Source organism: Benincasa hispida, chromosome 5, assembly GCF_009727055.1.
Source record: "Benincasa hispida cultivar B227 chromosome 5, ASM972705v1, whole genome shotgun sequence".
NCBI lineage: Eukaryota > Viridiplantae > Streptophyta > Magnoliopsida > Cucurbitales > Cucurbitaceae > Benincasa > Benincasa hispida.
Genome location: NC_052353.1, coordinates 49,097,799 through 49,112,964, shown reverse-complemented (window position 1 = coordinate 49,112,964; position 15,166 = coordinate 49,097,799). Strand labels below are relative to the sequence as shown.

Below are 15,166 nucleotides of genomic sequence, written 5' to 3'. Positions count from 1 at the left end.
AGCATAAAAAACTTGGGTCCCTTTGGTAACCATTTTGTTTTTTAAAAATTAAGCCTATAGATATTAAAAACCAAGCCAAATTTTGAGAATTAAAAAAAGTAATTTTCAAAAAATTGTTTTTGTTTCTACAATTTAGCTAAGAATTCAACCATTGTACTTAAAAAAAATGCAAATAATGGTAAGAAATGTGGATGATATAGGTTTAATTTTAAAAAACAAAAACAAAAAATCAAATAGTTATCAAATGGAGCCTTAAAGTTTAAGAAGATTTTAAAACTTACTTGTCAAGTTCGAATATCCAAACGAATGATAACAGATAATCCTATAGCTTGAACTCTGAAATTAATTTTAAAAATCTATAAGAGTAATGTGAATGTAAAAATAACATTAAACAAACGAAAATATATAGAGCATAATGTGAATATAAAAATTATATATAAAGAATAAACGATACATTCTTAATAGAATGTTCGTGAGAGTTTAGATGGAAAAGTAAATTAAAAAAATAAAAATAAAAATTCTAAACTGCCCAATTCTATTCTCGATAAAAGAAAAATATATTGCTCGATTATTTATTTATTATAAATACGGACATACTTTCCTTTATTAGGATTTACTAGAGTTGGGCTTTAAAAGCCCATTACAGATGAAAAAATTTGGGTAAAAACCATATAAAATCCAAAATAATTGGTTAGTAAACTATAGAATTCAAACCCTCATGCCTCATCAATCAAACAGCACCCCACGCCAAGGCTAGTTTTGACATTTATGTTGAACTTTTATATATATATAATTTATATTAAAAATACAAAAGACGAATAAATCGAGTCTACTCCCCATGACTCACCCTTGTTTGCATAGATAAAAGAAAAAACCAATCCGACTCGACCAAGTTCATTTTAGGTTTGAAGCAGGTCAGGGAATCTTGTTTTTTCCTTCTAAAATTGAGTTGTGGAGCTTAAAAATCTTACAACCCTAGTTGATTTACGATTGGATTGGAAAAAAGGGATTGGATTTCGATATTACACTCCTAATTTCAATCTTATGAACAGTTAAGTTATAACTTAAATGTAAATTCAAAATAGTTTCATAATTTCATTCATATGAATTTTTGTAAACATACCTAAACATTGAATCTATAAATCTCATTTTGGAATTTAGTTCCAAAATGGAAACAACCATCTTTTTTCCTATCATTTTTCTACATTAAAATAACATCCATAAGCAAAATCAAAAGCCCAAGAACAACATTCATTCAAGTTGTGCAAAAACAATCACAACTCAAAGATAAACATCAAAGTCACACACACAGAACATCAAAAAACCTCCATAAATTCAAGAGTTCGAGTTTAAGTTAAACCCTAAATTGCCCCTCTCTGCTTCATGGAAGCAATCCCTCACTCCTTTCATACTCCTCCATTGAATCGAACTCATATTTCGGATACTTATTGTTTCCGTAAGATCCATTTTCTTCTCCATTCTTCGAGTTAATATCATGAAAATACCTTCCATTCTCCATGAATCTGGTGTCGCTCATCCCTTGCTGCCGTGTCGGTTCGTGTCGCCTCCTTCTGTAGCCGTCGTCCTCAAAATTGCTCTGGTACTGGTAATTTCTAGCGTTATTGTTCTCGAAAGCGCTCTCGTACTCAGAATTTCTGTACTCATTGTGGTTCTCGTACTCGGAATTTCTAAACCCATTGTTGTTCTCGTAGTTATTGTTTCCGTAATTTCCCGTCTGAGAATTCGTCATCGGATAGGCAGCTTTATGATTGTCCTCGTCCTCGTCCTCGCCGTCTCCCGCGAGAATCTCCTCCTCCACGTCGGTAATCGTCCGAGTATTTTCATCAGCGTCGGCATCACGGCCGTATAGACCGTAAGCATTCTGCGATTCGTCGAAAAACGGCGCGGGAGCCGGCGTCGGTGCCAGAGATGGAGATATTTCCGGCGGAGCAGAGACCGGTGCGGGAGGAAGCTTAGTAGGAACAACCTCGCGATCAGTGTTGATGAATTTACTGAAGAATTTGTTGACTCTGGCTTCGATTTGGACAGAAGAGAGGAGGAGTATGAAGAAGAAGAAGAAGGAGAGAAGGTTGAAAGTAGTGGAAGCTGCTGCCATGGCTGCGAGAGAGAGAGAGGAAAAAGGTATGGAAATGGAAGGCTTGTTATGGGATGAATTTATATAAAAGAAAAAGGGATTGATATGGGAATTTGGGTTTGTTGGGTGTTATGGAGGCGATGAATTATGCGTGGATTGAGGGAATTAGAAGAAGAAGAAGAAGAAGAAGATGAAGAAGAAGAAGAAGAAGAAGAAGAAGAAAGAGTGTGGGGCAGAGGAAAACATAATGGTAATGGAAAATATAGTGCACGCTGCATGTGCAATGCACTTGAATGTCCGCCATTATAGGCGCACCTAATTTTTTCGCCTAAAACAACAAACACTACCATAGCCACACCCAATAATAATATGATATCCGCTAAAAACAACAAACATCAATCATTTTTTTTCTTTCAAAATATTCGTTTTGGACGTTCAAATTTTAAAATATTTAATTTTGGTCCTTATATTTTTAATTTATTTTTGTTTTAGTAATTTTTTTTTTAATATAAAAATGATTATTTTGGTATGTTAAAAATGTAATGAAAGAATCAAATTGATCATCTTTTAGAAGTACATGGAACAAAATTGACATTTTGAAGTATAATAGCTAAAATGAATTAAAATTGAAAGTGAAATTACCAAAATAAATATTTTAAAAATACCGTGACCAAAGTGAAATTACATAACCATATTAGTATTTAAACCTTGTGTTTATTTGGTTTTATAATCTTAAACTAATATGTTCTTAGACTTCTAATTATACATCTAATAAATTATTGATATTTTTATTTTGTGTCAACTAAGTTTTTGACATGTTTTTTGTTTTTGAAAAAACAGTAGATCCATTAGACATTGATTAAAATTTTAGAGTCTTGAATACAATTCAATTTTATATTTAATATGTGACGGTTTAATTTACTTCTTCTTTTTTTCTTTTTACAATTTTGAATATGTCATTCACCTAATAAGTATGAATTTGAAAGTTTAATGATTTATCAACTATTTTTAAGTTTAGTGAACTTCTAGATAAAAATGAAAATTCATAGACCTTTTAAATGCAAATTTAAAAGTTTGGGGATTTTTGCTATTTAACAAAAAAAAAAAAAAAAAATCTATTTGACACACATATTTTAAGGAAAACTATATTTATTGGTCTTTATGTCCCATGAATTTTGAGAAATGGTTTTAAAAGATCTCTGGTATTGCATTTTTCGATTATTATTATGACGAGATGATATTTTGTTGTTTTTAATACTTTTGTGATATATGAAAATAAAATAATTTATATTTACCTTCTTTCTATCTCCTTTTGCTCCTCTTCCCTCTTTGTCGTACATTCCACTTTCTAAATATATATGGATTATTTAGTGTATTGAATTGGTTATTATAATTAGTGGTTATTATAGTTTGTAGATATAGTGATTTGTTTTTCTTGTACTAACTATTTCAACTTGGGTTATAAATGAAGAGAGAATGTGGTTGGTTTCATTCTAGCTAAGTCTGAGTTGCATTAATGGGTCAATGGTTACAGATATAGTAATCAGACTCAAAGTATTAACAGATATAACACAATGCAAAAGAATTTACAGATATAGTCAAATTTAGATCCAGCTTTCAAAATCTATCAACGATAGATTATATCGCTTATAGGAATGATAAAGTCCATCACTAATAGATTTTTTTATGTTTGCAATTCTTAAGAAAATGTTACTACACACTTTACTATTAACCCTAAAAACGTTGTCCATTTGAATTATCCTGTAATATTTGGAATTTCGACTATTATAGTAGAAGATTCAAACATTGAGTGGACTATATTAATTCACTTCATTCAAGACAAGTTGGGGACAAATGCCCATAGTTCTCCATTTTCACTCGTGGGCACTCTTCTATCATGGTGCGTGACAACCATGATTGGCAAGGTCACCCTCGACTAGCATATAATTTTTAAATTTTTTTTTTTAATTACTCTTTGTTGTACTAAATGAAAATATCAAACCAATTTCTTAAATTTTATGGACTTCACATTTTAAGTACCAAACAAACCCATTACTAAATAAATTACCAAGACGATAAAATTTAGTATATAAAACTAAGAAATAAAAAGAAGAAAGAAGAAAAAGAAAAAGAGAAAATAAAGAATCTTCCATAGTCAAAAGATGCCATTTTGTTTTTCCTTTAGTGGTCATTAAAATTATAGTGTAAACACTCTTTTTGCTTTTTCATGGATAGTTAAAGATGTTGATTTAGGCACTGAGTAAATTACCAACAATACCCTTTATCTCCTTTCAAATTATCCAATCAACCCATTAAATTGGAGAAAAATTTCAATGCTAAAATCATTTTTCTTCCATTCACATTTAAACAATTGAGAAATTCGATTAGTTTCTATTTAATCTTTAGATTTCAAAATATTATACATTTAGTCTTTAAATTTTAAGTTTGGTTTTAATTTAGTCTCTATGTTTCAAAATGTTACGATTTTACTATTAACATTTGAGTTTTATTTCAATTTCATTCCTATATTTCAAGATTTATACTTTTAACTTTGATTACTCACTAAATATTCATCTTCCATCTTTAATGTTATCTATGTTAATATATTAAAAATCATTGCAATAAATTATAATTAATCACTTTTAAAATTAAATTTAAAATTTCACTTCATGATCATTTTTAATTAATTAATAGAAATTGACGTCAATGGTTGAAAGTGAGTATTTAATAATAATAAAAAAAAAAGGTTAAAAATGTAAAATCTTGAAATCTAGAGACCAAATTGAAATAAAACTCAAATCTTGAAGGTAAAATTATAACATTTTGAAATTTAAGAAACTAAATTGAAACAAAACTCAAAACTTAAAAACAAAATGTGTAATATTTTAAAACCTAGGGACCAAATAAAAACTAGAGCCGAAACGTGTTTCCCTAAAATCTATACTTCTACTCCACATCATTTTTAAACACGTTACTATGACAACAAGGAACAAAGTTAGGACCTATTTGGACTAATTAGAGAAAAAAAAAAGTTTAAAATACACTTTGATTTTTTTTTAAATGACTTATTTTCAAAATTAAACACTTGAAAAGTTAGACCAAACACACCACTAATCTGAAACAATTTTCATACCATCATAGTATTAAAAAAATTCAGTGGAATATTTTTTTAGCAACATAATAGCTATATTCAAACGTTTAATACCAATATGAGCATAATCCAACAATATCTACCATTTCTTCGGTCGAGTTAGGAGGTTTGAATTACTATTTTTTACTCCGTTGACGAAGAAAGGAAAAAAACAAACAAACTATAGTAAATCAAAACCCTTCCATTTCTACAAATTTGGGTAAAAAGATGAGGGGAAAAGAATAATGATATGATGAATTAGAGGGGGAAGATTTGGGAAGTGTTATGGAACAATTGTTAAAGTAAAGTTGAAGAAAATATGGATTTAGGGATCCATGGCGCAATCATAGGAACAACGACAGCTTTGCTTTTTCTAACTGTTTGTGTTGGCTTTTCAGTGATGGATAGAAGAAACTCTTTGACTTTTAGCTCTATTTGTATTTGAATTCAAATCTCTACTTTTGAGCTTTGAAAATAAACGAAAGTTTGGTGAACTAGGAGAGAGAAAATGTTTAGGAGAGAGATTACAGCTCTCACTTTGGGCTTTGGGCCTCTAATGTGGTGAAACCATTGGGTTGGGCCGGTTAATATGGCCCACGGTTTGGAAGGTTCAAACGAAAGCCCAATTGTTGGTAGAATAATATGGGCCTTGCTCTGACAAAATGGAAATGGATTAGCCACTTCCCCAATAACGGAGCCTTATGATTTGGGCTTGGTTTCCAAGGCCGAAGCCCAATTGTCGGATTTAGAAACTGACCAGATAAATAGCCAAATTTAAGTTTTTATTTGGATAAATAGCAAAACTTTTTAAAATTGTAAAATTTGTAAAATGGATTATAAAATTAGAAAATAATGATTAACAATTGTCAAAACTATCCCCACAAGAAATTTTAAAAGTGAGAGTTTCAAAACCGTTTGAAAACAACGAATATACTCTACCTAGACAACTATCACACACTAAACAATACATTCTGACAAAGTGTTTAATCCACATGTATAACAAATAAACTATTTTCTTCAATACAAACTTGTGCTTAAAAAGTAAACCTACTCTAATTGGAATATTAGATTGAAAGAAATCAAAATCTTGAAAATCAATGATTTTAGTGTTGCCCTCGAGAGGTGGGAAGAATGATCAATGTCTACTAACTCATTATTCAAGTTTGGGGTAACCGATGAGACATGGTCAACAACTACACATAAATCAATTTGAGGGGACTCTGATAAAACTGACATCAATCACAAAATATCTTTATCATCAACAAAGCCAATCCGGTACATTGTCAAACGAGATATAGTTAACTCATCGGAGGAAAAAGTTTACCTTGGATATATTCCAAAAATTGTTGGAACGATTAATTTGATGGAATATGTGCCTCAAAATTTCGAAAATCATGGTAGTGAGAATTCTCATCCCATCGACCATCAAAGAGGAGTCTAATCTATTGTAAAGTCATAGCAAAAACAGTGGCTTGTTAAATAAATTACAACAAACCCTAAATCGATGAACACTTTGTGTGAGTAACAAAAGTTATCGTCATTTTATTTACGAAGTGATATTTCTTTTTTCCAAGTTAAAATAATAGCAAAAACAATATATAAAACTAATTTATTAAAAATAAGAGAATATACAACTAATTTATTAAAAATGTACGTATAAATTTATGAATTTTTTTTAAAGATTTGAATAAAATTGAATACATATAAAATAATGAAAAACCATTCAAAGATTTGATAAAATATATGGATAAAATAAATTTTAATAATATATGGATATTTAAAATATAAATTTGGTAGAAAATTTTGGATATTTAATTAAGGTGAGATTGATTCGAAAAGTGGTTAAAAATAATCTAAAAAAATATGGAGGTTATGTTAACTACGTGAGTAAAATTAGAAGGGTAGTTGTTCTTGAGGAATATCAACATTTACGTACATACATAACTCAACCCTATATTTGTAGTTTCATCAAATTGGGGGACTCTAATAAAACTGACATCGACCACAAAATATCTTGTATATAGTCAAACAAAATATAGTTAACTCAAAAAATTTTACCTTGGATAAATTCCACAAATGGTTGAAATGACGAATTTGATGGAACATGTGGTAGTGAGAGTTCTCATCCCATCGACCATCAAAGAGGAGTCTATGTTACAAAGTGATGTTTCTTTTTTTCAAATCATTAAAATAATAGCAAAAACAGTATATAAAACTAATTTATTAAGGATATGAAAAATATACAGCTAATTTATTAAGAATATATGTATAAAATTATGAAAAAACAATTAAAAAATTGAATAAAATTGAATGCGTATAAAGTAATGAAAAACCATTCAAAGATATTAATAAAATATATGGACAAAATAAAAGTTAATATTATATGGATATTTCAAATATAAATTAGGTAGAAAAATCTGTATATTTAATTAAGGTGAGATTAATTCGAAAAGTGGTTAAACAGAATCTAAAATAATAATAAAATATGGAGATTATATTAACTCATGAGCAAAATTAGAAGTGCAGTTGTTCTTAAGGAATATCAGCAATTACACTGGATACATAACTCAAAGGTACTCTAAAGGGGAGAGAACTTTGCGAAAAATGGATCAACCAAATTTCATTTTTATTGAATACAAAGTTTACAGTAAACAATAAACAAGATATAAATTTAATTATAAATTATAACATGTTTTAGAAAGGGTTTCAAGAAATCTCACCTTTGAAGACCTTCCTTCACATTTTTCCTCGAATGATTACGAACTCCTTGAAGACATTCTTTAAGATTAACCTGAAAAAAAAAAAAAAAAAAATCAAACACTACCATGAACGTTACCTTGGTATTCTCAGGTGAGAACCCAAGAGTGGTGGGCTTTGATTATTTTGGTTATGAGAGAAAACTTAATGTAGAGAGGAAGGATTAAAGAAACTCTCTTCACACAAACTCTTCTGTAGTTTTTTTTTCTTTCTCAATCTCGATTAACCAAACAACTTACAAGAAGAAGCAAAAACTTTTTTCTTTTCTACTTTACTAAAAATAACCACCACCAACTTACGTGAGTGGAGAGAAATAATTGGAAGGGAGTTGTTCCTTATTAATTAAAAATAATAATAATATAAATATAAATATGATAACTAACTTATCATATTATATATATATATATATAACATATACCTATAGTTTTAATATTGTATCATATACAATATAAACTATAATTTCTTTCTCTTTTATATGACATTTAATATAAATCTATATTTATATAAATTTAACAACTATGAATCCAATTTAATAGAAATTATATTTGAATCTCATTCAAATATTCATTTCCTCCCATTTAAGTTATAATGTATGAAATACATTATGACAATTATATCACATATAATTGAAACAACTTAATTATATCATATATAATTAAATCCCTCCTATTAATTTAACAATTCAAATTAATAAAAAAATTGATTCACAACTAAATCCTATCGAACTATCGAGGAACCTCAATGACCTGTAGCTTGAAGCTCCAACTGTACATGAATAATTAATTAAACTCTTTAATTACATTACTCACCATCCGTTAATTATCAGACACTCCACTAAAGACGACAGCTGCACTCTTCACACTACTAAATATATTTCTATGTCTATTGAATATAACCAATCAACAGTACGATGACCCTTCACAAATTGCTCGTAAGTACAGCTAGGCCAAATTACCATTTTGTTAATGAACAATAAATCATAGTCCAACTATGACTAAAACCGGCTCTTGGCCAGAAGAAGGTGTGCGCCACAATTGTTCAAACACTCGGAATCAGCCCTTAAGGAGCAATTCAATCTACTTACATCTGCCTCGGGGAATGAGTGCATTCCATCTTCTGTAGCTGTGTTCCCAGCTCCCCCAATCAAACAAATCTCCAAAATGGTAGGCTTGTTGAGTTGGAAATCTGGCCACTCTCACCTATACAAATCAAAAGATCGCCCTCATAGGCAGGAGTGCAAAACTCACTCAGGATTCAGGTCATGTTACCTATGGTCATCCTAGTGAAATGTAAGTCTCTATTATGAACGGTGTTATATAATGAGATTAAACATTTCGTGGTCCGGTTTTATACAAACTCCTTTGTATAGAATATCCCTGTTCGCATGTCTATACATGAACGATCAGGATCAGATCATTTATAGCACTTTACAGCAATTGTAACACTTACAAAGCAGGTCATACTCGTAGTGTCACCAGGATAAGGTACCCAACCTTATCCATCTACTACAGACCATTTAGGTTATCACTTATAAATGATCCACCCGTATGTCTCTACATACATGCTTAAGTTACAAAGATAACCTTAGATATTAGTTTATTGATTTATGGTTAATGAAACTAAAATATCATATATTTTATAGATAATAAATAAAATATCATATATTTTATTAAATACATAATGAATTTGTTCAACAATGTTTATAACTATAGAACCCTACGAGATTTAGGGCATCAACCCCAACAATCTTCCACTTGACCTAAAGCTAGTGGGGTGTACAATAGAATCAAAATACAAAGTACACAAATAATAAACTAGGGCACAACACGCGCCCAGTACAAATCTCCCACTTGCCCTTGTCCAGACGTGGCTTGTCCCATAGACCTATACTCTGCAGGTGACCTTCAAACACCATAGCCGCAAGGGACTTTGTAAATGAATCAGCAACGTTGTGCTCTGAAGCCATCTACATGACAATCACATCCTCTCAATGCACAATCTCTCGAATGAGATGATACTTCCGCTCTATATGCTTATCGCGCTTATGACTCCTAGGCTCTCGGAAATTAGCCATAACACTACTATTATCACAATAACGTATGATGGATTTTGACATGTTTGGAACAACTTCCAGATCAGTCAAGAATTTCCTGATCCAAACGGTTTTCTTAGCAGCTTCACAAGCCACTACATAATTAGCCTCCATGGTGGAGTTAGTGATGCACCCATTGCTTGGTGCTTCTCTATACTACTGCCCCTCCATTAAGAGTGAACACTAATCCTGATGTGGATTTCTTAGAATCCTTATCAGTCTGAAAACCAGAGTCTATGTATCCCGTAAGGATCAAATCCTTAGAACCATACACAAGCATGTAGTCCCTCGTTCTCTGTAGATACTTGAGGATGTTTTTTACGGTAGTCCAGTGATCTAATCCTGGATTAGATTGATATCTACTGACTATCCCTACTATATAGCAGATGCCAAATCTAGTACATAACATCGCATACATCAAGCTACCTACAACAAATGCATAGGGGATTCGTCTCATCTCCTCAACCTTTTGAGGTGTCTTAGGACACTATTTCTTAGACAATGTAACTTCGTGCCTAAAGGGCAATAAACCTCTCTTGAAGTTTTGCATCGAATATTTAACAAGCATCTTGTCAATATATGATGCTTGAGACAGAGCTAGCATTTTGTTCTTTCAATATTTAAAGATTTGAATACCCAGAACAACTGAGCCTCTCCCAACTCTTTCATTTGGAATTGGGTCGATAACCTATTCTTAACTATAGTCAGTAAACCTAAATCATTCCCAATGAGTAGTATATCATCTACATACAACACTAGAAAACCGACTGAACTGTTGATGATCTTCTTGTAGACACAAGGGTCATCAACGTCTTGATCAAAGCCATAAGATTTGATTGCAATATCAAACCTTATGTTCCAAGATCGAGAAGCTTGCTTCAGTCTATAAATGGACCGATTAAGCTTACAAACCTTTTGCTCTTGATCTTGGGTTATGATCCCCTCGGGCTGCACCATGTAAATGGGCTCCTTAAGATTGCCACTCAGAAAAGCAGTCTTGACATCCATTTGCCAAATCTCATAGTCATAATATGAGGCAATGGTTAGTAGAATTCGGATAGACTTAAGCATGGCAACAGGCGAGAAAGTTTCCTCATAGTCAACTCCCTCAACTGGGTATAACCTTTACCACCAGTCTAGCCTTGAAGGTTTGCACCTTCCCATTAGCACCCCATTTCCTCTTGTAGATCCATTTACAACCTATAAGTTTAACCCCATCAAGTTTATCTACAAGATCCCATACAGAATTGAAGTATATAGACTCCATTTCAAGATCTATCGCTTTGATTCATTCATCTTTGTCAATATCCTCCATTTCCTTCTTGTAAGACAATGGATCCTCAATTTCGCCATTAGCTATCATAGCCAGGATTTCAGTTAAACCTATATAGAGAATAAGTGGGTTCGCAACCCTCCGACTACGTCAAGGTTCCCTCAACATTTGAGGTGAATTTGACCTACTAGATGAACCTACTTCAACAACTCTTGTTGAGGTACTAGGTTCTTCAACAACTCTTGTTGAAGATTTAGTAGTTCCTTTGGAAACCTCATTCAACACAATCTTACTTATGGGTATGTGCTCCCTTATGTGGTCTTCTTTAAGAAAAGTAGCATTTGTCATACAAATACTTTGTTTTCTTTAGGATCAAAGAAGTAACCACCTCTCGCTCCTTTGGGGTACCCTACAAATAGGCATAATCTTGAACATGGTTCCAATTTCTTAAGATTAGCCTCAAGCATATATGCTGAGCCCCCAGGCTCTGAAATGACGTAAACTAGCTTTACGACCATTCCATAACTCCAAAGGTGTTCTGGCAACACTCATGGAAGGAATGCAGTTCAGGAAGTGTAACTCATCATGGAAGTGTAACCCTAAAATGAGTTAGGTAAGGAAGTGTAACTCATCATAGACTGAACCATGTTCAACAGGGTTCGATTCTCCTTTCTGATACACCATTTTGTTGAGGTGTACCAGGTGCTGAGAGTTGGGATACTATTCCATGTTCTATCATATAGTTCTAGAAAGTTAAATCCATAAACTCTCAACCTTGATCAGATAGAAATGTTTTAATCGTTCTATTTAATGCATTTTCAACTTCAGCCTTGAATTCTTTGAACTTTTCAAAAGATTCAGACTTATGTTGCATTAAATAAACGTACTTATATCTTGAATAATCATCAGTAAAAGTGATGAAATATTTATAACCTCCCCTAGATTTAATATTTGTCGGACCACAAAGGTCTGAATGTATTAGCTCTAGAGGTTCTTTAGCCCTATGACCTTTTCCAGTAAAAGGTCTCTTAGTCATCTTGCTTTCAAGGCATGACTCACATACAGGTAAAGAATTTTTTTCTAACTCGCTTAGAAGTTCATTCTTCACCAACCTCTCAATCTTATTAAGATTGATGTGTCCTAATCTTAGGTGCTAAAGCTGGGCATTTTCCTTAGAAGAAATTTTAAGTCTTTTATGTTGAGTAACAACAATTTAAACAACTCAGTGTTATGGAGGGCGTTAATCGCTAACGATCATAGCACATACAAATTATTTTCTAGTTTTGCAAAACAAATATCAACACCATTCTTAGTAATAAACACTTTATTAGAAAGAAAGTTGATATTATAAAATTGTTCTAGCAAATACTTTACAAAAACTAAATTTCTTTTTAAATCAGGAACAACAGATACATCTTTTAAAATAAGATTTCTGTTCTGTAAAGTCAACCGGAGACCTCCCTCTGCCACAACCGAGACGACGTGTCTAGTTCCAACTCGCATCGTCATCTCACTAGCATCTAGTTGCTGCCAGGAACTAATTTCTTGAAATGAAGAACAAACATGGTTAGTGGCCCTAGAGTCAATAATCTAAGTAGAATCATCATTCTCCATTAAACAAGTTTCTAATACAAGCCAATCATATTTACCTTATTTGGCCTTTTTCTTTTCTGTCAACTATTTAGGGCAGTTCCTCTTCCAATGCCCATCTTGGTTACAGTGGAATCATTTTCCTTTGTCAGCCTTGATGAGCTGTCTACCCCTATTCGCAGCAACTACAGGGTTAGCCTTCCCCTTTCTACCCTTCTTCTTCTTCCACTTTTTGGTGCCAGAGGAAGAAGGTACAAACTCAGTTCCAGAGGTCGAACCTTTGTTGAACTTTTTAGAAGATGAAGTAATATTTGCTTCACCTTTCTTCTCCTTGCTTTTCAACAAGGATTAAAAGGTCTGTAGCTCGTTGAGCAGGGTGGTCAGATTGTAGTCAATTCTGTTCAAAACAGCATTGCTATGGAAATGCAAGAAACTTTTAGGGAAAGATTCCAGTATTATGCTAACCTAACTGGCTTCATCGATGTTTGACCCGTTCATCTCCGTCACGTTGAAGTGGATCATCATGTTGAGAACGTGTTCTCGAACAGATGCCCCTTCTTGCATACGGGCGTTGAAGATATATTTGAGATTGTCATGCTTGAGCTGTGCAAACGGTTGTCTGAACATTCCCCTCAGGGACTCCATGATCTCACGAACTGTGAGCATGGGCTCATGATTTTTTCCCAAGACTTCATTAAGGCTTGCCAAGATATACGCGCAGGCCTTTTCGTTTGCCCATGTCTAACGCTCATATGCTTCCCGAACATTTCGAGGAGCATTGACAGCTGGAATGGGATCCTCCATTAGGACAAATCGAAGATCATCGATGACCAGAATAGTATTGATTGTGTTCTTCTAACTAGCATAGTTTTTTCCCGTTAACTTATTGGCGGCAAGTAAACTTAAAGTAGCGGTAGCCATTTTAATGAATTTGCTGAAAAAGAACAAACTATTTTAGTCTACTTGCAATAAAGCACTTAAGAAAACTAATCAGTTTTTAGTAAAATAGTCTAGTGTACCCTAAGTGACATCTATTTTGCAATGATGTTTCAGTGAGGCATGTTAAAAGTCACTGTAGGGTGATCAAGTGCTCTTTCACTGAAATGAGACATTCTCAACAATTAGACAAAAACAACTCCTTGTCACTGTAACTAATAGTCACCATTGTTCGGTTCAGATTTTGTTAACATCCTTAACAATTCTATGTAAGTGTAATCCCCTCATTTTAGGTTCTAGAGTTCTGCACCGATGAACCAACTGTAGAGAAAAAATTGATTGGGACATGAAACTAAAGCAACCCTATCCATTTCTAGAGATCAAATAAATCATCATGCAATACAACCATCCTTTAGGGGGACACACACGATGCCTCGAGGCAATGCATGAAACTTTATTTAACCTAATGAGAGAGACCGAGGGATGTGCTGTCACACATCCCATTCTCACTTACTATAAAACTCTCTCCATTCACCTTGTTATTGATCTGCCCAAATGCCACCCATAGGGGGACACCCGTGGTGCCTCGAGGTCGAGAGTAGATCTCACGGTATGAACTTTTAGGGAGAAACGTGTAGAGGCTAAAATGAAGTATCATATATCACATTTTCCTCCCATTGAGTGTTCAACCTAGGTTTAGTTAACTTAGGAAAAATCCGTCTACTGATTTTATCTAAGTGTTTGTTTAATTTGCTAAAAAAACTACTTTGTCTTTGATGATTAAACAATTTTGATTAAAGTCTCATTTAACTCTTTAATAGACTTTGGTCAACTTTGCTTGTGTGTAACAAATCTATCTAATTCACCTTTCCAGGTAGGTTCCCAGGTAGGGGTGTGACGTTTCCATCGACTTAAGTACCCCAGCCTAGCCAAAACCCACATTAGACAAAAGGTCTCTTATAGATACATTTTTTACATACTTAATATTTTATTAAGAATCAATTTGATCCTATTAAACCGATTAAAAGATAAACTTAGATTTTTAATCTAATTAGAAATGTGATCTTAGGTCTATCTCAATCATATTTTGAAACAATTTTAAAAAATGATTATAGCCTAAGGTTTGCATGCAACTCTTTATTATTGATTTTAATTCTAATTTTATTTAGTTATAACAATTAAAAACAATCATTGCATGCTTGACATACTTTAGTTAATTATAACATTTATAAATTAACCTAAGGTAATGTCATGCTTCATGCAGTATTCATTCATTACTAATATATAACAATT

The 15,166-nt window shown here is 32.5% G+C and overlaps 1 protein-coding gene across 1 annotated transcript; it reads right to left on the bottom strand.

Moving 5' to 3' along the window:
- Positions 1-1,135: 1,135 nt before the first annotated feature.
- Positions 1,136-2,400, bottom strand: LOC120077157 (protein E6-like). Its single transcript, XM_039031061.1, has one exon. It carries the CDS (start codon positions 2,114-2,116, stop codon positions 1,382-1,384), a length of 735 nt encoding a protein of 244 aa, XP_038886989.1. The 5' UTR covers positions 2,117-2,400; the 3' UTR covers positions 1,136-1,381.
- Positions 2,401-15,166: the final 12,766 nt, after the last annotated feature.